At 40.5% G+C, this 26,157-nt stretch overlaps 1 protein-coding gene across 1 annotated transcript in view; it reads left to right on the top strand.

Annotated features, from left to right (window-relative positions):
• si:dkey-237i9.1 (SEC14-like protein 1) overlaps positions 1-26,157 on the top strand; it is a 78,406-nt gene that overhangs the window by 12,787 nt on the left and 39,462 nt on the right. The window contains exons 3-5 of the mRNA XM_068058115.1: positions 14,338-14,487; positions 17,479-17,610; positions 21,075-21,203. Coding sequence (XP_067914216.1) covers positions 14,338-14,487; positions 17,479-17,610; positions 21,075-21,203 — 411 coding nt within the window. The remainder of the gene's footprint in view (positions 1-14,337; positions 14,488-17,478; positions 17,611-21,074; positions 21,204-26,157) is intronic.

Here is a 26,157-nt window from a genome sequence, read left to right as displayed (position 1 = left end):
ATATTAGAAATGTAAAAGGTTATAAGCAAGTAAAATGGTGGTGGGGCAAGAGATCACAAAGGAGAAGCTGTAGATAGGACAAGGTCACAGAATAGCTGACCAGAAGGTCATGGAGCAAAGATATATTAATGGTGTGCTGACAGACAAAGCATTAGTACAGAAAGGGTGTTAACGGACTGAAAATTGAACAGCTGCAAGTACAAACATGAAAATAAAGTGGGTAAGCAAACTAAGATGAAATAAAATAAAATAAACACAAAAAAATACTAAAAAGGAAAAAGATAAAGATAAACTGTTTCCACTGGTTGGAGATTCTAAAACTAGGGGGCATAGTCTAAAAATTAGGGCCAGACCGTTCAGGAGAGATGTGAGGAAGCACTTCTTCACGCAAAGGGCGGTAGAGGTTTGGAATTCTCTCCCACAAGCAGCAGTTCAAGCTAGAACAGTTAATTTTAAATCTGAGAGATTTAGATTTTTGTTAAGCAAAGGTATTAAGGGATATGGGCCAAAGGCAGGTATATCGAGTTAGGCTGCGGATCAGCCATGTTCTCATTGAATGGCAGGACAGGCTCGAGGGGCTGAATGGCCTGCTCCTGTTCCTATGTTCCTATGACACGTCGTCGGATCTCGTCAGGTTCGGGTCAGGTAGCCAGGCTTTAGTACTTTGTACAATATGCAGTGAAGTTGGAAAAGCACTGGCTAGGAGCAATCGTCTAGCACTGGTAGGTTCCTGGTTAACAGTTCATTTTTGCACTCATGCATAAATATTTAGATCCGAATTTTTTGGGTAAAGATGCATTTTTTGATTACATTCTTTTTCCTCTGGTTAACTACCATGTGATCTGATCTCAAGCTGCCACGGGCCTGTTTCAGTGTTATATCTCACTGACTATGATGCGGAGGTACACCAGGTGCTCGGAGATACACATCAGTGCCTGATGTTTCTTTTTTGTTTTCCCATAGTCGTATGACTTTTAGCAACTCCATTGCATGGGGGAATTGAGTCAGTGTGGAGCTAGGTGTTTATGTTGTAGGCCACTAAGCTTTTCTTAGAACTGAGTCTTTTATATGCTTACCAAAATTAAGGATGTTGGTGCAGGGGAATGGACATACTTCTGCTTAACCCACTTCTCTTGCTTTCCCTCCCTCTTACCTCCACCTCCACCACCACCTGACCCCCCCCCCCCCCAAAAAAAAACTCTGTTAAAAAGAGTAGATCATTGATGTATCTTTGTACTGTACCATTTTGACAGCATTATCAGTTCAAAATCTAGCTTGTATAATGTGGAATAACTTTCAGCTCCCGTGGTTTATTTGAAGGTGTTAATGTGCGTCAAAACTTTGCTGATTTCTGTGGCATTTTAAGATGAGCTTATTTCAGATTGCTCATTTTTCCTGATGCTGTTCGTCAGAAACAATATTGGTAAGTCGTGAGCCCCTGCATCTGCAACCACATATGAAAGAAAGGAAAATTTGTAATTGAGGTGAATAGCATAAATATATAGGTGCATAAAACAGAAAGAGATAGAAGGTTTTGGTGGTAGGAGGTACATGTGCAGCATAAACCACTAGCATAGATCATTTAGTCCAAATAGCCTGTATCTGTGCTGCACATTCTATGTATTTCTGTGCAACCTCAGGAGGTCCCAAAATGCTTTACAGTCAATGAAGTACTTTTGAACTGTACTCACTGTTGTAAGCTGAACTATTTTATTTACCTTACTTTTTGCACAGTATAATTTTGCTTGTTTTGGTCAACAGTCATCACTGCAGCAGAACATTGTTCTGTACGTTTGGCACGAGTCAAACTTTGGCACCTTTTTTGTGCTCATGCTGGTGTTTAGCTGTTTCCTGTTGTCTTAGCATTTTAAATTAGCTTTGTGATTAGTTCCTTTGTACTGAGCATATTGCCCCTTGCTGTAGGAGTTACATGAGTGTTGCTGTCTTTGTCAGCTACCAAGTATTCAGAATTGTGAGGTGATTAATTGTTCAATATTCAGTTATTCAGCTTTTTTCCCCTCTGGGTAGCTTACTGATGCTCGCTAAAGTTGCAAGCAAAAGGCATTTGGTTTTATTGTGCACAAGTAATAGTTTCAGAAACCAAGTTGGTTGATTTGTTTCTTGCTGTTCCTAACCAGACTTTATATTCTGCAATTTCACTCACCTTTAATTTGTTTCTACCTATTTTATCTCTTCTACATCATACTTCAATTGGATTAATTGTAAAATACTATCCCTTTTCCTGCTGAATTGTTTGCATTGGGGCAAGAGTTCATTCAGGAAACAAGTTTCTCAACCTGTGATTTTCAGTTGTATGCACTAATTCTATTTGTTAAACAAAGGTTTTAATGAGACTTTGCAAAGCCCATTAAATACTGTGAAGAATTCAAAACTTTTCATTTTTCATTGTGCAAGGTTTCTTTTTTAAATTACTAAATTGACAGTTAGGTGGTGTTTATATACTGCCTGACCTCATAAGTACTAAATTTGTGATGTTGCATAATCAAAAGGCTGTTTATACATGCAAGTCATCGTTAAATACTTGTATTTTTTGGTTGGGGGAATCAGGGTTGTCTTTGTTTTGGGTTGCGTTCAAGTCCCCTGAAAATGGAAATAATTAGATTGACAGCTGTTGGGGGAAAAAAACCTTTAATAAAATCTTGAAGCTGCAGTGAAGAGATGGTAATTATTTTAGGAAGAGCTGGCTGAATGTCTTATAAAACTGCACCGGGGGGCACCTAAAGGAATAATTTGTTAGATCCTATTTTCTATTGGAAAATGCAGTGTTGCTTTCACAAGTTTTAACTGTACTATTACTGTATAATAGAGTTTTACAATGTCTGCTTTTAAAAATAATATACAATGTTTTGTACTAAAGCTGCAAGTTCAATCCAGCTTTCCAAATGTGTTCTCCACTCATGCATGAGAATTTGGACAGGCAGATTTTATGGGAAAAACTCCATATTAAATATGACAAGTTGGCACCTCTGTTGTAATTTTTTTTAAATGTGCAAAATCTGTGAATGAGTTCTTAAATTGAAAAGAAAATTGAGAACATCTTTGATCTTGAACTTTACAGCATTAGTACTTTCTGTAGCTTGCACCCGCAATATTTTCAGCTTTCTTTGAAAACAATAATTGGGTATAATATAAGGTTCTCCCAATTTTTATCTCAAATATTCTTTAGCGCAGACCCATTGCATAGATTTTGGGAACCCTGGTATATCACCTTGGTTGCGGCCCAACCCCAGATGCTAAGCTTTGTTATCAAGATTTGTTCAGTTTCAAAATTTGCTTTAGATTATCAGTGGGGTCTAGAAAACAAGTATTTGACATGTTCAAATATTTATATTCAAATATATTCAATATTTAATGAATAATAAAAGTTTAGTTAACAGAAAACATAATAGTAACTGAACACAAGAAATAGAAGCCAGAGTAGACTCTATGTCCCATTGAGCCTGCTCCGCCACTCAATACGATCATGGTTGATCTTGGGCTTCAACTCCAGTTTCCCGCCTGCTTGCCATATCCTTGATTCCCCGAGAGACCAAAACTCTGTCTATCCCAACCTTAAATGTATTCAACAATGGAGCATCCACAACCTTCTGGGGTAGAGAATTCCAAAGATTCACAACCCTTTGAGTGAAGTAATTTCTCCTCATCTCAGTCATAAATGATCAGCCTATTATCCTGAGACTCTGCCCCTCTGTTTTAGATTCCCTGACCAGCAGAAATAATCTCTGTGTCTACCCTATCCAGCCTCTTCAGAATCTTGTATGTTTCAACGAGATCACCTCTCGTTCTTCTAAACACCAGGTAGTATAGGCCCAATTTACTCAGCCTCATACCAGGGACCAATCTAGTGATTCTTTGCTGTACCACCTCCAATGTAAGTATATCCTTTCTTAAATGTGGAGACCAAAATTGCACACACTGCTCCAGATGTGGTCTCACTAAAACCTTGTACAATTGTAGCAAGACTTCTTTATTCCTGTATTCCAGTCCCCTTGCGATAAAGGCCGATATGCAATTTGCCTTCCTCATTACATGCTGTATCTGCATGTTAATTTTCTGCATTCCTTATACAAGTACACCCAAGTCTAAGAAAATATAACATTTTATTTTACTAGCTCTGTGCTAGTAAATTGCCTTGAACAGTTAGTGAAAGTTGATTTTCATGCTGTGAATACATTTATTTTACAGTTTTCATATTATACACAATGTATAACCTCCCAAATTAAGTTCAAAAGTTCTTCTGTGATAAAATGTTATTTTATCTGTTTTTCTTAAACAGCATATGTAATTCTCATAAGGACATCATTGCCATAGCGCAAAAAAGATTGAAAAATGCAAAAATTGAATTTACTTGTTCTATGGATATTCAGAAAGGTTTTATTTTACGTTTCTGAATGATAAATGTTTCTGTTTTCAAAGCCTCTTAATTTAATTGTTCCAACTGAAGTGATAACCTTCCAATATGACCAGTATTATGAATTACTGTTGTATACAAAATATGGCATTCACTATTGTGACTTCGAACAACATATGCTAATCCAAAAGCATTTTTATCTGAGAAATGATTCCAGTATTCCTGGAAGTTGTGAAAGAAAAAAGCATTGTAATGAAATAATTTTTATTGTAATAAATTGCTGGAAATAGGAAAGAGAAGCATTATAAATTGGAACTTTTAAAATAAATTATTTGAATATATAGATCTTATTTTCTTTACTGAATTTTTTTTTATCACTGATCAGTTTCATTAATAAGTTAGGGCTGCCCCAACACTCTGCCATGGTACAGTTAAACCCAGTATTTTCTCCACCACCACGCCTGCCAATGTCAGCCTCAGCCATTAATAACCCATTTTTGCTGAAACACTTCAGTACTCTCCTGGGTGAACTCACTCCATATGTCATTAATTTCAGCTTATCTGAAACTCTGCTCCCAATGTTCAGTTTCACACCACAGCCTGCTTGCTCCCCATCCCCTTATCCCTTAAATGTTAAAATTCTCATCCTTGCATTTCGTTCAACACCCCCAATCCCCCATCCTTATTTCCGTAACCCTCAAGGTGTCTACAATGCCTACTCCTACAATCAACTCTATTCATTTTATTTCAGTTTCTTGTGCATCCTCCCAACCCTTCGTTGCTGTGTTGGCAGTCATGTTTTTAGCCTTCCAGGCCCCACACTTTGTAATTACGTCAATAAACCCTCCACATCTCTGTTTTCCTCTTTCTTTAAGATCGATCTTGAAACTCACCAAGCTTTTGGCACCCCACTTAATCTCTCTGCCTTTGGCTCAGCATCTATTTTTCTTTAGGCCTCTGTGGAGTGCCTTAGGATGTGCTACATGAATGCAAGTTGTATCACTCTTTTACAGTAAATTGATTGAATAAGCTTGTCTAATCTGTGGTAACGTATTTATGGATGTTAGGAACATGTTCTTCCTCATACCTTGATAGAAGTAGTAATTGAATAACCGCAGGGTACTTGAAATGACTTCAATTGTTTCCCACACAGTCTTTCAAAATGAGGTTAATGTTGCAAGTACTGTGATTGGTACAATAATGCTTGGGTGTAATTCTGAAGAGAATTCCTAGAAATTAGTATAATGTACATAATACATAAGTACCCGGTACTTTCAATAGTACTAAAAATTCAGCCACATCAGCATAGTCATAGTATGGGTCTCTCTCGATTCTGATGATGCTACCTTCCATGTCATTGCTTCCGGCATGTCTTCCTTTTTTTTCAACTGAGTATTCCCCTCTATTGTGAATGACAGGGCCCTAGAGTCTTGGAGTTATACAGTACAGAAACAGGCCCATCGTGGCCCTCAACCCTGTCTATCCCATTTCCCATGTTTCTGCTCTCACCCTTCCCCCTCGCCTAAAAGCATGATAGGGTGGATGGTGAGGCCAAGGGGAAAACTATCAGCTGTAACATTCAGCAGTTCATCTCTGCCATTTCCACCACCTCCAGTGTGATGTCACCATCAAACACATCTTCCTATCGCGTCCTCTTTCAGCATTTTGAAGGGTGGTTCCCTCTGTGATCCACTCCTCAATCATCCTCTTCCCTTAACACAGCATGTTCCTGTACAGACACAGGAGATGCAAAACCTGCCTTTTTACCTCCTCCCTTCCCATTATCTAGGGCCACAAAAGTTCCTTCCAGTTGCTACAGAAATATACTTCTATTTTTTTCAGTTTAGTATACTGTATTTGCTGCTCACTATGAGGTCTCATTTACACTACAGAGATCAAATGCAGATTGGGTGATCGTTTTTGGAACACCTTCGTTTATTCCACAAGCATGGCCCTGAGTTTCTGGTTGCCTGTCATTGTAATTCTCTTCCTCATTCCCACTTCCACCTCTCTGGCCTCCTTCACTGTTCTAATGAAACTCAACGGAAGCTTGAGGAACAGCAACTAATCTTTCAGTTGAGCACTTCACAGCATTCCATGCTCAACATTGAGTTTAACAACTTCAGATCATAACCACTCTGTATTTTCAGACATCAGTTTTTGGTAATTGTTCTGCACTTGCCATGTATATCTCCCTTAGTCCCATCTTTGTTCCTTTACTTGTCACATTGTCATCCCCCTTTTGTCATTTAATCTCGCCTGTCTTCCACCAAAACAGACCTTCCCTTTTGTACTTTGGCTTTGTACTTGCTCAAAACCTGTTACATCCCTAACTTTTTTCAGTTTGATGAAAGGTCACCAACCTGAAATGTTAACACTGTTTTTCTCTCTCCACAAATGTTACCTGGCCTGCTGAGTGTTTTTAACATTTTCTGTTTTTGTTTTTTTATATCCGATTTCCAGCATCAGTATTTTGCTCTTTGTTTCTGTTTTCTCATACCACCGTATCTTGATTTGATACGGTTTCCTAGCATTAAAATGACTTGACACAGGCTGACCGTGGTGAGATGTGTATATGTGACTGTAAGTCTGCCTCTTTGGAAAGTTATTGATCGGCTCTACTGAAACACTGTGTAGATTTGTGTTTTAGTAACTTATGTGTGTTTACGCTTTATTGGTATCTTGAAGTAATGAAGCACTTGGGTCAAATTTGCTGTGATTCTTGATAGAAATGGGTACATTGAGGTTTAATTTTCCACTACTTTACAGCAATGATTAATTGTTAACCTATTTAAGATGGATTCGTAACTAAAAATTGTTTTCCAATCCCTCCATGGCCTTGCCCCTCCCTCTCTCTCTAATCTCTTCCAGCCCCACAACTTCTCTAATTCTGGCTTCTTGAGTCATAGATTCATTTGCAGCACAGGAGGAGGCCTTTCAGCCCATCAAGTCCATGCCAACTCTCCACGGAACTATGCAGTCAGTCCTACATCCCGGTTCAATCCCCATTGCCCTGCAAGTCTATTTCTGTCGGGTGGCCACACAACTTCCTCTACTTCCACCACCCTTGTGGGCAGCAAGTTCTTGAGTATCCCTGATTTTAATTGCTACTCCATTTTGTGCCTTCAGCTGCATGAGCCCTAAGCTTTGAAATTCCCTCACTAAACTTCTGTGCCTCTACTTGCTGTCTTACTTTAAGATGTTCCTTTAAAAAGCAACTTTGACCAAGCTTCTGGTCATCTGCCCTAATATCCCCTGTGTGGCTCTGTGTCAGATGCTGTTGAATATCATCCCTGTGAAATGTCTTGGGATGTTTTACTACATTAAAGGCGTGATATAATTTCTATAATGGCATGTTGTTGCTGTTGTTAAAATGGGACAGACAAGGTTTTAACATGTGTTAACCAATATGCTAAAAAGCGCAAGAGAAAATTAACCCCATGTGATTATCCCCATGATAACTTGAAAAATGTCATTTATTTGTTACTAAGCCTGATAAGTACCATTAGCATCAAACTTGTTTGGCTCCTTTTCAACTTAAACATGTTGGATCCTGTCTGTCATTTTATTTCGTACATACTAAGTTTGTTATCCAAGAAAGGTGGAAAGTTCCAATTCCATTTGAAGACAATATGAACTGCGTCCTGCATTCTCTTACAGCGGACAATAGAAAATAAATATAGTGTAAATCCCTGTTGTTTGTTTGCCTATTTGGATTTCACATTACCTATTTGTAAATGTTTAAGAGATTTAGTTATGTAAAAATTGGTTGAAGCTGACAAGAGAATAGTAGCTCCTCTCCTAGAGTTTGTGTGATGAATTGACTTTAATGAATTCTTTCTCGAGTGTATTTTTTGTTTCTACAGATTTTATACAGAACAGTAATTTATTTTTCTGTCGAGTAAGACACAAAACCTGGTCCCTGGTCACTTGCCAATGGTTTCAGCTTCAAAAAGGACACAATGGCATCAAAGAAATTTGGCTGCCATCAAACAAAAATGTTAGCATTTTTCACTCTGCTTGCTGACATTGTAAAATTCTCTGTTATTGACATATCTTACATTTGCTGACTTTGTTAACAGTCAAAGTAAGTAATTTCCTGTGTATAGCTTTTACTTCACTTTATTATAAAAAGAAACTTCACATCATTGTAACCATATGCCTCTCACTGGATTACACCATTGTATTCTAACAGAGGAAGTTCAGATGAGATAGTGATTTGATGATGACACAAACAAGGTTTTAACATATTATGTATTAACCAGCGTGTTAAAAATAGCACAAAAGAAAATTAACCCTCATGAAATTGTCCCCATGATAACTTTAAAAATGTTATTTATTTGTTACTAAACCTGATAAGTGCCCTTAGTATCAAATGTTTTGGGCTCCTTTTGAACTTGAAAATGTTGGAACCTGTTTGCCTTATTTTGTGCATACTATGATAGCAATTTCAACTTACGCAAGGCTTATTGCTGTGTAATTAACTGAGTTAACCAGTATCTTGTATATGATCTACACCACAGCCATATCTATTATTGAAGGTAGTGTGTCGGACTCCTGTCCACAAACCTTACTTTCTATTGTCGCAATTTTCATTCACACTTTTGTTAACATTTACCATTCAACTTTCTATGCCAGTTGTTGCAATGTAGTTGCAGACTATGGTTTCTAGGTAGTTCTTGGGAATGAGTTTACACGACTTTCATCTAACTCCATCCTGTATATAAGAAATCTTGTATTCATCAACTGAGCATGGGAATACATAGGGTATTTTACTAGCATAAATCGAAAAACTTGCCTTTGATTCAATTTTTTAGCCCTCATGAAGCCTCCTGACCCTTGAAACTCATTAGAATGTCACTGTGACAATCAGTATGTTTGCACTGTAAAAGAAGCATTGTTGCTGTGTATGTTCACAACATTCTGTTAAGTATTTTTTATAAATGCAAACATCACTATCAGGCAGAAACATCAGAAGTTTGACATATTGGTTGGAGTAAATTGTATGGCATGGAGGGCGTAAGGGATGAAAACAATGGGTTGGGAGAGGGGCAGGGGCAGAGAGAACATGGATAAAAAGATGCTCTACAATATATTAAAATTGTAATGCTAAGTTGAGAACCACTACTATTTGGACTACTCTGCAAGAACCTGTTAATCCAGATGCAAAAAAGTACATGACGTAAAGAAGGTTTTATAGCCAGTCTCAGAATTAACAACTTGTTAGATTCCCCCACCTTCACCAGCCACCCCCCCTTTCAGTTAACAACCGGTCAGTGTCTCTCTCCCCACACCCCCACCATTCCCACCCCCCCAGTTGAGGAAACTTTAATTACTAGAATAGGGATGTGAGTGAGAGTTCAGTGCTTCAATAAACCATCTACATCATTAATGTAAGCTGTTAGTAATTAATGTGAATTGGACAAAAGTGTTGTGGCAGGTTTCGCCAATGATTTCTGTTAACAAATCAGCTGATAGCTCATTGCACTTCTGAAGTATATATTTTATACTTGATAGCTTTGTACCGACAAGGTGTATGTACAACTCTTTATATAGACAGATGGCAATGAAGTGTCGAATATCCTTCAGAATCGATGGAAAGTACATGAGTGTGGATGCAGTGTGAGGAAAGGATTACGGTCTTCACTGTCAAAAGTCTATCAACAATCAGTGCCTGGGCTCATGCATGAGTAGTGGTCACCAGGGAACTGTGTGCAGCTATGGAATTGTACCCCAGTTTGAGCTCGCTCTTTGAAGAGAAAACTGGCATATTACTATTGAATTGTTAATCATTTATTTTTGAAGTATGTATAATGCAAGTAATTCAGATTTCATCTTTAGTGACTGTAATGGAAGCAAATTAAAATACTGGTATGTGTTCTATGGTTTTGTCCAATTTTTGATCTGTATGTAGTCATCTTCTCATCCAAGCCAACCCGTAACCTAGTTTTTGTTGACCCAAGAAGCAGTAGACTATGTATAAGAAGCTACTCCAAGGTGTGGTATCAGTCCTGACATGATTGCATTAGGCCTTTTGGTGAATTTATACAATGCGCTTAAACAAAAAGGACATATGAATTTTTCTTGTATCGAGAATGTGACCTTTGCATCACAGTGCACCACTCCCACTGCATTGTATACTTGTGTGCATAGTATAATTATTGTAATCAGGAGAGAATATTTCTGATAGTTGAACATTGTAGCTCTTGTAATTAAAGTAATTATTGCTCATCTTAATAGTTCAGATATTTAAAGCTTGAAACAGGGCCATGTAAAGTACTCTGTTGTCCCCTTCCCTAAATTTATTTTTTAAGTAGTGTCTCCTGTCTTGGAGGATTCCACAGTAGCTTCATGAAGACTTGGGATGTCAGGTTTTGTGTTGCTGAATGTAAAGGTCTGCATCTAGTCACCTGCTATTTATCTGAAGAATAAATGAAAAATTCCTTACTGCTTTCGACTTACGGAAATATTTCAAACTTATTTTTTAGATAAATATCAAAAATAGGCTCCTGATGGTTTTCAGTCTGCATCTTGAAGAGTAAATTAATTGTTCATGAGCTGTCTTCATCTGACCGCTGTATGAAGATATTTAACTTCAACTTCGACTGGAACCAGACTGCCATAAATCGCATATTCCCCTTAAACACATTTCACATAAATTGTAATACACCTTGTTAATATTATAGCTTATGAAGACATGTGGTTCATGGCATGGACTACGAGTGACTTGAGAATTTATTGTTCTTCAGGCCTCTCACTTGTGACACATAAATCTTGAGCTGTAGGTCTTTGTAATGCTTTCTCGATTTGCCATGATAAAAAATGTTCCCATTTGCTAATGTTAGGAACTATCCATAGTTAATGTCTTTCCCAATTACCAATGTTTATCTCTTCCAAAATGTAAGCTGAAGACCATTTTAATGTACGAAGTACAAATGATGTATTGACACCTCCTTGAGTACTTCATACTTTTGCAAACATAAGGACAGCTATCCATAGTCCCTTGATATTACATGCACAATGCCTTGCATATTAAGCCTGCATCTTGATTTTGTGTGTGCTTTATTTGCAACTGACATAATTCATAGTAGCAATTCTGCAGCAAGAGAGATTTTGCTGTTCATAGAATCATAGAAAGTTTAAGGATAGAAAGAGGTCACTCGGCCCATCGTGTCTGCTGGCCGAAAAATGATCCACCTATTCTTATCCCACTTTCCAGCATTTGGTTCATAGCCCTGCAGATTACGGCACTTGAGGTGCATATCCAGACTCCTTTTGAACGAGTTGAGGGTTTCTGCCTCAACTACCCTTTCAGGCAGTGAGTTCCAGACCCCTACCACCCTCTGGGTGAAAAAGTTTTTCCTCACCTTCCCTCTAATTTTTCTCCCAATCACTTTAAATCTATGCCCCCTCGTCACTGACCTCTCTGCTAAGATGAATAGGCCTTACACCTCCACTCTATCCAGGCCTCTCAAAATTTTGTACATTTCAATCAGATCTCCCCTCAGCCTTCTCTGTTCCAAGGAGAACAACCCCAGCCTATCCAGTCTTTTCTCATAGCTGCAATTTTCCAGTCCTGGCAACATCCTCGTAAAATTCTGTACCCTCTGGTGCAATTACATCCTTTCTGTACTGAGGTGACCAGAACTGCACACAGTACTCAAGTTGTGGCCTAACCAATGAGTTATACAGTTCCAGCATAACCTCCCTGCTCTTATATTCTATACCTTGGCTAATAAAGGAAAGAAAACTTGAGTGGGATTTGAACCCCCAACTCAGAAGGCAAGAGTACTACCCACTGAGCCACAGCTGGTGCCTTATTTTTTTAGCGGTTTGTATGTTTATAATGCTAAGCTTCTACCTTAACTTCAAATTGAAGTACTGGATGTGTCTTTGATGCTTAAGGACTAGATTGTATAAACTAGAAGACTATTCTTGCAGGCTATTTTGCTGTCAGATCTATTTTTTTTTCAAACCTGCTTTCTAACCCCTGTGTTTGTATCCTCCTGCTTTCTGGTGAACTAGGAAATGCTGGTGTTACTCTTTGCCTCAGCCAAGGCTCTATTAATTTTAGAGTCAATAAATAGCTTTCAACCAGTGGGGAGAAGACCTCGGGTTTACTCCGAAGCATTCCTGGTCTTGCTGTACAAGTATTAGATGAGGATACTGATCTTCCCCGAATTTTTTTTTTATCCATATTGGAATGAATTTCAAGAGCAATTAACCAGTTCAGAATCATACATATTAAGGGTGAACTTTATATAGGAATTTCATATTTTTAAATTAGATATAATGCTGCTCTATCTCTCTTGTTCCCAGCACCCGCCTCCCTCTCCCCACACCCTCAGAATACATGCCAGTTTTCCATCTCTTGAGAAGCTGAGAAGCAAGTGTAAAAAAAAAACTGCCTGAAATAAAAGCAAGATACTGCGGATGCTGGAAATTTGAAATAAAAACAAGAAATGCTGGAAATCCTTAGGTCTGGCAGCATCTGTGGACAGAGAAGCAGAGTTAACGTTTCGAGTCGGTGACCCTTCTTCGGAACTGAAATGCCTGTTACTGCATTTTTCCTGGAAGGTCTGATCAAGCTGATCTTCAACATCGTTGGAGGAGAACTATTCTCGGAAGATCCCAGTAACAGCCATCTATACGCATTTGGGACACCAAACCAAAAAGGACTTCTGACATCTTTTCATATCATTTTTTTTTGTACTAGAGCTCTTGATTTTTTCGCTTAACCGGTGTATGTGTGTGTGTGTGAGGGGCTAAGTTAAAAAGGGAACTTTTGTATTTCGATCTGTGTTTATGCTTTGCTTCATTACTGGTGAAGACTCGTTTTATAATCACATAATTTTGTTTATTAAAGAAACCTGGTTGGTGTGTTTTCTTCTGGGATAAAAATAGTGTCTAATTGACCGTATCGGTAAATGGGAAAACATTTAAATATGTGTTGTGACGTGTGGAGAAGTGGTACTAGAATAAACAGTGCAGTCCTCCCGTCTTGGTCGTAACATCAGGAATAGGGACTTCAGCTATATGGAGGACTGGAGAAGGAGGGGTTATTCTCCTTGGAGCAGAGAAGGTTAAGAGGTGATGGTTTTGATGTAGTAAATAGAAGAAACTGTTTCCAGTGGCAGAAGGGTCAGTAACGAGGTCACAGATTTAAGGCGATTGGCAAAAAAAAAGTGATGTGGAAACAATCTTTTAGAGTTGTTAGCTGAAATGCACTGCCTGTAAAGGTGGTGGAAGCTGATTAAATAGTGAAAGAGCAGGGGAGTGGGACTAATTGGATAGCTCTATTAAAGAGCCAGCACAGATATGATGCGCCAAATGGCCTCCTCTGCTATATCATTCTATGATTCTGTTTAATCCCTAGCCTGTACTCTTGTCTCAGTGGGCCAGTAATGAGGTAATTTCCTTTTCCTCAGCTGGAAAATATGTGTTTATATCCAGTTGTATTTATTGAATTATTTATTTCCTATACTTTTTAATGAGACTTTTAAGGAGAAGAGCCACGGACCAAACTACAGTGCATCACCAAAAAGAGTAAAAGCTAAGGTAAATCAGCAAATGATGATTAGGTGACCTCAAGCTTGATTTTTAAAAACATGACTATGTGACATTGCATTGAGTTCTGATGAAAGGTCATCGTCCTGAAACGTTAACTCTGTTCCTCTCTCCGCAAATGCTGCCAGGCCAGCTGAATATTTCCAGCACTTGCTGTTTTTACTACATTGTATGTTTTATCTCAGTTTTGTATCTATCCCTTGGGTTTGCAGGATTTGCTTATTTCATTTCTCGACCGAAAGAAAGACATTCAATGAAAACTTTTGCTCTGTGACAAAACTGCATCTGGTTTACACAAATACTTGCTGGAGCTTACAGGGAACTTCCTTATGCAATATAAATATGTAAATACCTGTATTGAGTAGAAATATAATTTTGCATAATTGCCTTTTCTCTAGGCCTATGAAAGGCGATTCCCAACATGTCCACTAATCCCAATGTTTGTTGGAAGTGACATTACCAGTGAATACAAGAGTGAGGATGAGACCATTCATATTTTAGAAAGGCGGTGCAAATTGGATGTAGATGCCCCTAGACTACTGAAAAAGGTAAGGTTAAAACAATTACTTGAGTGAGTTTATGAATGTAAATGGAAGTGAAAATATATGGTCATTTATAGGAAGAGTTCAGTTAAGTTGTTAAAGTAATTTTTAAAATGTTATTCTTGAAGGGGCAGTTATTATAAAGAGCAATCTGCTGCAGAAAGCCATAAAATTACAACTTCAATCTGTTGATCTATGATCTGTAACTTAACTGCTTGTCTTAATTGCTGCCCTATAGAATATTTCTGTAACTTAATCATGTTTTTTACAAACTTTTTCATCTGCTCTGAATTGCTGTTGAATGCTACAGCTGTGAATATTCTACTCCTGTTTTTATTTAATGTATTTTACATTGCTATTTTTGTCTTAACCTTTATTACAATTAAGCAAAACGTAGATTATTTCTTAGAACCCCCCCCCCAGCCCCGCTTTATCGACCGAAGCCAGCTGACCAAGATCGGCACAAATTGCTACTTGCAAACATCACCATCTGCTGGTGCAAAATAGTATTACAGTTTTGAGCAAACCAAAATCGAAGCGCCGAATAAAGGCTGGGCTTGGTATCAGTTAGTTATCCACTTGCCTCAGGCATCTGGAATGCTTGAGCAGGTGCCCAATTATCTGATGTGCCCTGGCTATATAATGCTGCCTTCTCTTCATGCAACGTTCAGTCAGTGCTATTGGAAGAAAGGGCTATCACAGACTTCCTGTCATTCAAAATCGCTATCACCAAAGTGATAGATCATTTCAGAGAGTTTGAGGAGGAGGCTGGAGTAACAATAATTTGCTGTATGCTTCCTTAATATGTTGAGTGTAAGAATAAGGGCAGAAAAGAGCAGTTGGCACACCAAGTGGAAATTGTATTACCATAAACAATTTTTCACATTGCATTAAAATTCTTACGTTCTGTTACTTTGCCATCTAGGGCTCCATATGCCACTGTCACTTGATGCATCTAATATAGGAAGGAGGACGTGTTTGATTCCTGGGATTTCATGTATTGGAAACATTTTAAAGATAAATGATGTCTAGTTGAGTATGTAAAGGATGTTGAAAGCTTCGTATACAATGCCTTTACCTTTCCTCATCAGAAAAAAGATTACAGGATGATAGAGCCATTTAAAAGTATGAAAGGATGGGACAGGGAAAATAGAAGCCGACTGTTTCCAGTGGATGAAGGGTCAAGACAAGGGGCTGTAAACATGAGATTAAATGCAAGAGATTTAAAATGGAGGGTTGGAGAAACTTCTTTGCTCGGAGAGATGTGAGGCTGTAAAAGTCAAAGTTTGTAGTTGATGCAGAAACTATCAACATTCAAGATCAGATTGCACAGGTGGATTAAGGGTCATGGGAATAAGGTGGGTAAAACTGATTGGACTGCTAAAAGTGATTTAACATTGCTGCAGGAGTTCCTCAGGCTGGTGTTCTAGGCCCAGCCATCTTCAGCTGTTTCATCAATGACCTTCCCTCCATCATAAGGTCAGAAATGGGGATGTTAGCTGATGATTGTACAATGTTCAGATCCATTCGCAACTCCTCAGATACTGAAGCAGTCCGTGTCCATATGCAGCAAGACCTGGACAATATCCAGGCTTGGGCTCATAAGTGGCAAGTAACATTCGTGCCACACAAGTGCCAGGCAATGATGATCTCCAATAAGAGAATCTAACCATCTCCCCATGACATTCAATGGCATTACGATTGCTAAATCTCCCACTGTCAACATCCTGCGGGTTACCATTGACCAGAAGCTTAACTGGACTAGCCACATAATTACTGTCGCTACAGGAGCAGGTCAGAAACTGAGAATTCTGCAGCATGTGACTCACCTGACTCCACAAAACCTGTCCACCATCTACAAGGCACAAATCAGGAGCGTACTGGAATACTCTCCACTTGCCTGGATGAGTACGGCTCCAACAACACTTGAAACGTGACACCATCCAGGACAAAGCAGCCCATTTGATAGGCACCCCATCCACCACATTAAACATTCACTCCCTCCACCACTAGCGCACAGTGACAGCAGTAAGTACCATATATAAGACGCACTGCAGCAACTTGCCTCGCCTCCTTCGACAGCACCTTTCAAATCCGTGACCTCTATAACCTGGAAGGACAAGGGAACACCATCACCTGCAAGTTCCCCTCCAAGTCTCTCTCCATTCAAACGTGGAAATATATCGCTGTTCCTACACTGTCGCTGGAACTCCCTTCCTAACAGCACTGTGGGTGTACTCGCACCAGCTAGATTGCAGCAATTCTCGAAGGCAATTAGGGATGGGCAACAAATGTTGGCCTAGCAAATGCTACTCACATGCCATGAAAGAATAAAAAAAACTTGTACAGAGGAAAAATGTCAAAGCAACCTGTTTGGGTCAAATGGCTAGTTACTTTGTTGGAGCTTTTACATATTTCTGTGTATCTGCTGGACAGTTGTAGATCTATTGAGGATTCTTAACCAAATTTGCAATTGGGCGAGCTGAGGATTATTTGTGTATATTTATGTCCCAATTGTCATTGAATTCCATTAAGACTTGTTTTGGTTTCATCTAAACTTGAAAGTGATATCCTGTCATCAGACATTGGATTTGTTCTAACTGCTTGAGTTTGCATGATCTCTAACGGAAGCGTTGCATTAAACTTCTACTACAAAAAAGCATATAGCATTGATTTTTGAAATGTTTCCGCTTAGTTGATTGCATTGACATGTTAGTGCATACTGCTTTCCAGTGGTATTTTGAACATTTTCTGTGTCTGCTCTTCTCCCTGAAGATTATTTTGAGTGTTCATGTTTTTTTCTGTTTGAAATTCCTGGAGGACTAAATAAACATGCGCAACTGCTCTAATTGTAAATACAGTTACCCAAGTTAGTTTTATTAATGTGCTATGTAACTTGGTGATGGCCATCAATATATCATGAGTTATTTGATGCCATAATTATGTTTCACAGTAATACAGATTCATCTGTCATAGCTGTTTAATAATGTTATCCAGATTGCAGGTGTTGATTACATCTACTTCATACAGAAGAACTCCTTGAACAGGCGGGAGAGAACATTGAAGATAGAAGCCCACAATGAAACCTTTGCTAATAGAGTTGTCATCAATGAATTCTGCTGTTACACCGTATGTTATCAATTTCAAAATATTTTAAATCCAATTAATTTAACCAGAAAAAGGCTGTATTCCTGGGAACTTATTGTCTGAAGCCAGGGGATATGCAGGGCAATACAGGAGTTCAGAAGCAGAGCTAAATTTCCATACTTTAAGGTTCATGTCATGAAAAGCTACATAAAAATGTTCTGAATGTGTATTGTGTCAACACAATTGACCTTGATTGTATTTCCCCACCAGTTCCATTATGCTTTAGTTTCAGTCTGCTTATTGATATTAAAATTCAAATTATAGTTGTCTTCCATACTCCATAGCAAATGTGTTCATGCTTTATATGCCTTGCAGAGCACTTGGATTTGTGGCAAAGAATGCATAATGTATAAATTACAAACGTTTCTGTACCAGTTCAGAGGCTTAATACTGCTGAAATTTTATCCATTCAGAAGAGCGTTATAGGAAATGTAAGAATGCAAGCAAATACTATTAGCTGCAGTGTAAATTGAATTGTAACAGGCAAGGAAGCCAACAGACTAAAATATGCTTAATTAAATATTTAAGGAATGCCACATTTCTTCCAAAGCTTTGTCCTTTCACTGATGCATCTATGATGACCTGTAGCACAGCAGGTATACAAATTTGGCTTTCTAATTATCCCTGACCTGTAATATTAAATATTAACCAACACCTTAATAAATATATTACATTTTGTATGCTTCTCTATTGTATAGTCCTGCAAAGATGGTGAAAGTATAATGATATATTTAACCCTTGGGCTGCTGCTAGCCCCAGAGAAATAAATCTATCTCTTTTGCTCGCTCTTCAGTCAGTTTCAACTTTTCAATACAGGCTGTGAAGTTGAAACAATATTAATAACGTGCTTGGCCGCCTTCTATGCCATAAGTAATGCTACTTAAATATGGGGGATTGTTATTGCAGTCTTAATGCATACATGACTAAAGTGCGCACTTTCCAGAGATTGACTTTAACAAAATGTTAACAATTATCACCTGCCCTATTTGTTCCCTCTCAGTTGTTTTCTCCATTTTTTTTTACTCTCCTATTTTATCTTAATTTGCAGGCTGTACAAAGACTAGGGAACACAGATTTAAGGTTTTGGCCAAGAGGTGCAGGGGGGACGTGAGGAAGAACTTTTTTATGCAGAGAGTGGTAATTACCTGGAATTCGCTGTCTACAAGGGTGGTGAAATCAATTATTTCAAAAGGAAATTGGAGAGACATTTGAGGGAAATAAACTTGCAGGGCTCTGGGGATAAAACCGGGAAATGGGACTTAATGGATTGCTTTACAGAGAGCCAGCATGGGCTCGATGGGTCAAATGGCCTCCTTCTATGCCATAATGACTCAATGACTTCCCCCTCCCTACCATTGATTTTAATCTTTTTACTTAAAAAAGTAAAAACCTCAAAATGTAAAAAGGAAATCCCCAAAAGAATGATCTATTTTGAAGGTTGGAAAACTTGACTCCAAAGCCAGTCTTAGGTTTTCATTCGGTTACTAACTTTCAGGTTTTATTGATTGACAACTTGTCAATGATGTGGCCTGGTGAATCTTTGGCATGTCAAAATGTATTAAACCAGGAAAAGTTGCTCCTCAAAAAAGCTTAATCAGTAACCAGACTCTAACCACATCTGATATCACTCATGGTGTACTAAAAATTGATAGGACTAATTAGAACTAACATTAGCCCATTTCATATTTGGTGAGGATTTGCTCTTTAAATCTGTTAATGCAAAATGTCAGTTGCAGTGGAGTAACTCTATCTCGATTAAATAACCAAAGAGCTCTGCCATTGTGCACAATTTAAGTCATACTTGGGAATATTAAATCTTGAAAGTTTAGAATTGTGCTTTAGAGCAGGTGAGAGAGACTGCCCTTGACATCAAGGTAACATTTCACTGAATGTGGCATAAAAGAGCACTAGCAAAATTGTAATCAATGGGAATCTGAGGGAAAACTCTCCACTGGTTGGAGTCATACCAAGCACAAACGAAGATGGTTGTGGTTGTTGGAAGCCAATCATCTCAGCACCAAGGACATTTCTGTAGGATTTTCTCAGGGTAGTGTCCTAGGCTCAACTATCTGTTTCATCAGTGACTTTCCCTCTATCATTAGGTTAGAAGTGGGGATGTCTGCTGATGATTGCACAGTGTTCAGTATCATTTATGACTCCTCAGATAATCAAGCAGTCCGTGCCTGCATGCAGCAAGACCTGGACAACATTCAGGCATGGACTGAGAAGTGGCAAATAACATTGGCTTAACACAAGTACCAGACAATGACCATCTCTAATCAGAGAGAATCTAACCATCTCCGCTTGATGTTCAACGGCATTACAGTCACTGAATCTCCCACCATCTACATCCTGGGGGTTACCATTGACCAGAAACTTAACTGAACCAGCCATATAAATACTGTGGCTACAAGAGCAGGTCAGAAGCTGGGAATTCTGTGGCTAGTAACTCACCACCTGACTCCCCAAAGCCTGTCCACCACCGACAAAGCACACATCAGGAGTGTACTGGAATACTCTCCACTTGCCTGGATGAGTGCAGATCCAACATCACTGAAGAAGCTTGACACTGGGTGGCACAGTAGCGCAGTGGTTAGCACCACAGCCTCACAGCTCCAGCGACCCAGGTTCAGTTCTGGGTACTGCCTGTGCGGAGTTTGCAAGTTCTCCCTGTAACCGCGTGGGTTTCCGCTGGGTGCTCCAGTTTCCTCCCACAGCCAAAGACTTGCAGGTTGATTGGCCATGGTAAATTGCCCCTAGTGTAGGTAGGTGGTGGTAGGAAATATGGGGTTAATGTAGGATTAGTATAAAATGGGTGGTTGTTGGTCAGCACAGACTCGGTGAGCCGAAGGGCCTGTTTCAGTGCTGTATCTGTCTATGACTCTATGACCATCCAGGACAAAGTGGCCCACTTGATCGGCACCCCATTCACTACTTTAATTCAGTCCCTCCAGCACCAGCGCAGTGACAGCAGTAAGTACCGTCTACAAGATGTACTGCAGCAACTCACCAAGGATCCTTTGACAGCACCTTCCAAACCTGTGACCTCTGTCACCTAAAAGGACAAGGGCAATAAGCGCATGGGAACATCACCACCTGCAAGTTCCCCTCCAAGTCTCATGCCATCCTGACTTGAAACTATATCACTATTACTTTACGGTCACTGGGCCAAAAACCTGGAAGTCAATTCCTAACAGCACTGTAGGTGTACCTACACCCGAAGGACTGCAGTAGTTCAAGAAGGCAGCTCACCACTATCCTCTCAAGGGCAATTGGAGATGAGCAACAAATGCTGGCATTGCCAGTGACATACACATCCTATGAAAAAGTTTAAAAAGGTCGTTATTTTTAAATTTAAAAGAAAAGTCAAATAATGTGGTGACCATGATTCAGAACTACTAAAAATTAGAGCTGCACCTGACACGTTTTTTCTTATGTGCTATCAGGTTCACCAAGACAATGAAGATTGGACATGCTTTGAGCAGTCAGCAAGTCTTGATATCAAGTCTTTTTTTGGATTTGAAAGCACTGTTGAAAAAATAGCAATGAAACAGTATGCCAGCAGCATCAAAAAGGTTTGTGAATGCAAAGTTATTTAGTTTTTGCTGCAGATTCTTGAGACAGACTATCCCTTGTATTTCTAACTATGGTTAAGTTTGTATTGATTAGAAGTACTATACCTGTATTCATATTGCAAGAGCCACGTGGTCGTGGAAATACCTGTAAGTTTCAAGAATATTTATTGTAGATAAGATTTGGCCTTGATAATTTTCAACAAGGTTTAGTAAAACATATATCTGTCAGTCTAAGATAATAGTTGCAAAATCTGTTTATATAGGCTTTTAGTGTAGGGCTACATAGAATGGGTGATTTGCAGTTGCCCCTGTCGGTCCTTATTCTGATTTGGTTTTAATTTTGGAGTTTTATTCAGGAGCCATGAGTTGGACATCTAAGACTTGCATTGAGTTTGCTCCATTGTAATCATTTTTTAATACATACTTGTAATGTCACTCTTCAGTTAATTTGCCCACTTGCAGCTGTTTGTGTCACCAATGTTTCTTGAATTGCAGCCAAGAGGTGCAAAAGAGCAGCCTGCTGCTGAAACGCAGTAATCCCCTGGATCAGAAGGCGCTGGCTTCTGCTCAGCAATTTTTCACATCAATCTGCAAGTGACTGACAGATGTTCCTATGGAAGATTTTTCTTTCTGACTATAAATCAATCTGTTGGTAATCTACCTTGAGCAAAAGACAATGAAACAAAACATTTTTCACCACTGTGGAAGCTGCACATCATCCAAGATCGTGTTTGACAAATCTGTTAAGGGTTTTTTGATGTAATGAGTAGGTTGGATAAGGGGGAGCCAATGGATTTAGTCTATTAGGATTTTCAGAAGAGATTGCTGCACAGAATTAGATGCATGGGATTGCGGTTGGGGGCGGGGGGTGGCTGGTGGTGGTGAGGTTCTGTGATATGTTAGCCTGGATTGAGGATTGGTTAATGGACAGAAAACAAAGAGTAGGAATAAATAGCCTGTCAATCCGAAAATGCTGTAACTCGCGGGGTATCGCAAGGATCAGTACCTGGGCCTCAGTTATTTACAATCTATATTAATCACTTGGATGAGGGGACGGAGTGTAACGTATCCAAGTTTACTGACGAAACAAAGTTAGGTGGGAGATTTAGAGTTGAGGACGCAGAGAGATATAGACGGGTTGAGTGAGTGGGCAAGAACGTGGCAGATGGAATACTTTGTGGTGAAGTGTGATGTTATCCTCCTTGGTGAAAAAGTTTTTTAAAAAAGTAGAATGTTTTTGAATGGGAAATTCAGAGGGATATGGGTGTCCTTGAATATGAATTACAAAGTTAACGTGTGAGTAGAGCAAGTAATTAAGAAGGTAAATGGTATGTTAGCTTTCGTTATGAAATGTTTGGAGTATATGAGTAAAGAAGTCCGACTACAATTCTACAGGGCATTGGTGAGGCCACACCTGCAGTTCAATGTGCAGTTCTGGTCTCCTTACCTAAGGAAGTACATATTGCCCCAGAGGGAGTGCAACGAAGGTTCACTGGACTGGTTCCTGTATGTTTTCAAGAAGGAGTTAGATATAGCTCTTAGGGGAAAAGGGATAAAAGGATATGGGGGGAAAGTGGGAACCGGTTACTGAGTTGGATGATCAGCCATGTTCATAATGAATGGCGGAACAGGCTCGAAGGGCCAAATGGCCTACTCCTATTTTCTATGATTCTATGAGAGTATTGTCTTTTGAGGAGAGAATGAGTATTCTGGGCCTATATTCCCTGGAGTTTAGAAGAATGGGAGGTGATCTGTTGAAACATATAAAATGCTCAAGGGGGTTGACATGGTAGATACTGGCTGGCGAACCTACAACACAGGGTCACATTCTCAGAATAAGTGGTTGGCTATTCAGGATTGATATGAGGAGAAATTTCTTCACTCAAAGGGTTATGAAACTTTGGAATTCTCTATCCCAGAGAGTTTGCTTGCTCAGTCATAGTATATTCAGGACTGAAGTTGATAGATTTTTGGCTACTAAGGGAATTAAGGTACATGGGGATAGTGCAGGTGGGTGGAGTTTAGGTAGAAGGTAAGCCATGATCCTGCGGAATGGCGGAGCAGGCTTGAAGAGCCAACTGTTATGTTCTTAAGATAGTCATACCTCTAAAATAATTATACAGAGGGGTCCCCTTGGAGGACTGAATTTCTAATTATATTTTAACCAGTAAACTAGTCGAGAAAATACTGGCACCCAAATAGATATAATAGTGACTGCGTATCTTCTATTATTACCGCTACACTAAGAGCTGACTTTTAAGGGAACAAAATCGGATGGGACACATCTGACAGGAAGTCCAAGGTTGTGATGTTCCATCCTGATTTTGTCCCTACCGGCAAACATGGAGAGTGGAGGTCCAACGGTGACATGGTGGGCAGATAATTGCTGTAGTTAACAGGCTAATTGAATGTGATTTTATTGAGCGGATTTAATTTTATAAATGGCACAGGGGTCTCACGGGGCTTCAGAGCCTCGCCTCCTTCAAGGCGATGACATCGAGGCGACAGATCATGGCTGACTGCAAGGGGCGGCTATCGAAAGGGCAATCTTTTAGGGCCTGTGTACCACAAAATGAGGGCTGTATGCAGCACATCAAGAGTGAGGGGAAGGTTGGCTGGGTTGGGGAGATGCTCCTACAAGGAGGGCAACGCTCACAAATGGAGGCAACAAGAGGGGGCCACTGACAGGGAAGGACTGCCTTTCAGGGAGATGTCATCTGTCATGGGCCTCATTCATGTAGACTTCCGGGACCCTGTTGAAGACGAGGTGTAGCTGAGCAGGAGGGAGGGCTGGGTACCTGCAGCACCAGAACGGCCTGTGACCCCATAGTAGGGTCTTCACCAGGGAGGCTGTAATGGACTTCTGTGCATGATGCAGGATGAGCTGTACCCCAGGCGACTTGGATTGAATTCAATGCCAGTGATGGTGCTCAACTTCAACCCCGCCAAATCATTCCAGTGTTCCACAGGGGGCATGTGTGGAATCTCGAAGTCAGCAGCGTATCGGTGCATCAGGAAGGTCACCAGTGTCCTGTGCAAGAGGGTCAGCGACTGCACACTTCTGCCCAGGTTCCAAACCATAAGCTGAGCAGGCCATTGGATTCGAGACGATCGCTGGATTCCCCCAGGTACAGGGTGTCATCGGCTACACGCGTGTGGCCATCAAGGCTCCGGAATACTAGCTAGTGACTTTCATCAACAGAGCTTCCACTCCCTCCATGTATAACAGGTCTGACCATCGTAAATGGATCCTGCAGGTCTATGCATGCTTTCCAGGAAGGTACCATGATGCTTGGATTCTGGGGCAGTCCCATGTGCCAGAGTTTTTCCGCCCTCCCTCCAGCCTTCAGGGATGGATCTTCGGAGGAAAAGGCTACCCACTGAGGACATGGCTACTGATGCTTGTGAAGAGCCCACACGCAAATGAAGAGGAGAGACAACGCTTGCCATGGGACAACGAGAGCTACCATTGAGCAGGCTGTTTGTCTGCTGAAGATGAGATTCAAGTTCCTGAATCTGCTCAGTGGAGCCTTCCTGTATTCCCCAGTGAGGATCTCACATATCGTCGTGGTTTGCTGTGTGCTGCATAATCTGGCCCTGCGCGGGGGGAGCTGATGAACAATGAGGAAAGTGAGGAGTGGACTGTCTCCTCAGACAGTGAGCGGGAAGATGGGCTAGCCAGACTAGATGAAGGATGCCAGGGGCTACAGGAGAGTGGCCGTGAGAGATGTGCAAGGGAGGCTTGTCATACCCTTATAAATTCGTGCTTCATTTGATCTTGTATGCCCCTTGTACCTTCACCAATAAAGACTTGCCATTTTTGCTGCCTAGTGTCTCCTTCTTTCCTTAAGGATGCATTGACTTATTGAACATACTTGAAGAGCGGATGTGGTGAGACTCGAGAGTGGACCCTTCACAGCATCTATGATCGCCTCCAGCCTCTTCACAGAGGCTGGAATGCAATGAAGCGCCAAGCCCTTGACAAGAGAAAAGGAGGGAGTCCATGCCTAGCAACAAAGATTTATTGACATTCAGAATGGAGACTGCCATTTTCATCAGAAACAAATACTCAATCGTGATAACCCCGTGATTCTACGTGCATTTCTTAATTCTGTTTTGTGAACTCCTACATGGTGCTGTCCTTCCGCTGTCAGCTGAGATGGAGGCTGGCTACTGACCTTGCTGTTTTGTGGTTACGGGAGACCTTGGCAGTGTCCGCTGGATGCCTTGGGCCTGGAAACCCCCAGCATGCTGTCAACCTCCTGCCCAGAAGCAGTACTGCCTCTTTCGGCAGGGATGTTGGAGGAGCGGGTGACATTGGAAGAGGGGCAGAGGTGCTGCTGTCCACACCAGGAGCACCCTGAGAGGAGCCCTTGGCTTCGGGAGGCAGACCTTTCTCCATATCACAGTGGACTTCTGGCTTCCTGCTGACCTGAGAGGACAGAGGACCTGGGGTAACTCGAGGTCCCTTGTCCCTGTCTTGCTTTGCCACTGCTGTCTTGCACGAATGGTCAGGACGAGGGTATGGAGGTCTGCACAAATATCCTGAAAACACGGAGTGCTTTGCTGGATGTGGCTCTGTCAGAGATGCCAATCTCTCAATGGAGGACCCCATTCGTGCACCAGTCAGAGACCGTTGAGGTTGAGGCTTGGTGACTCCTCCATCATCTGCTCATTGCTTCTGGCAACTCTGCTAGATGTTGCCGCACCTCTCTCTGCAGCTCCAGCGTTTCCCTTGATGCTGCCGAAACCAGAGGAACACCATGAACCTGGAGCTCAGCATGGGCCTGGCCTCCCATAGTCCTCCAACTGACAGGCTTGGGCTGTCACAACCTCTCTTAGTTGCTCGGGTGCTTGTGCTGTGCTCAACAGCTTGTGTGCCCAGATCTAAACTCAAATGCAAACCCACCAAGGTGCAAGTATCTGTGCTGGTGCAAGGTGCAGAAGTATGAGG

Source organism: Heterodontus francisci, chromosome 26 (assembly GCF_036365525.1).
Source record: "Heterodontus francisci isolate sHetFra1 chromosome 26, sHetFra1.hap1, whole genome shotgun sequence".
NCBI lineage: Eukaryota > Metazoa > Chordata > Chondrichthyes > Heterodontiformes > Heterodontidae > Heterodontus > Heterodontus francisci.
Note: the sequence above shows the minus strand (reverse complement) of the source record. Positions and strands in the feature narration are given on the sequence as shown.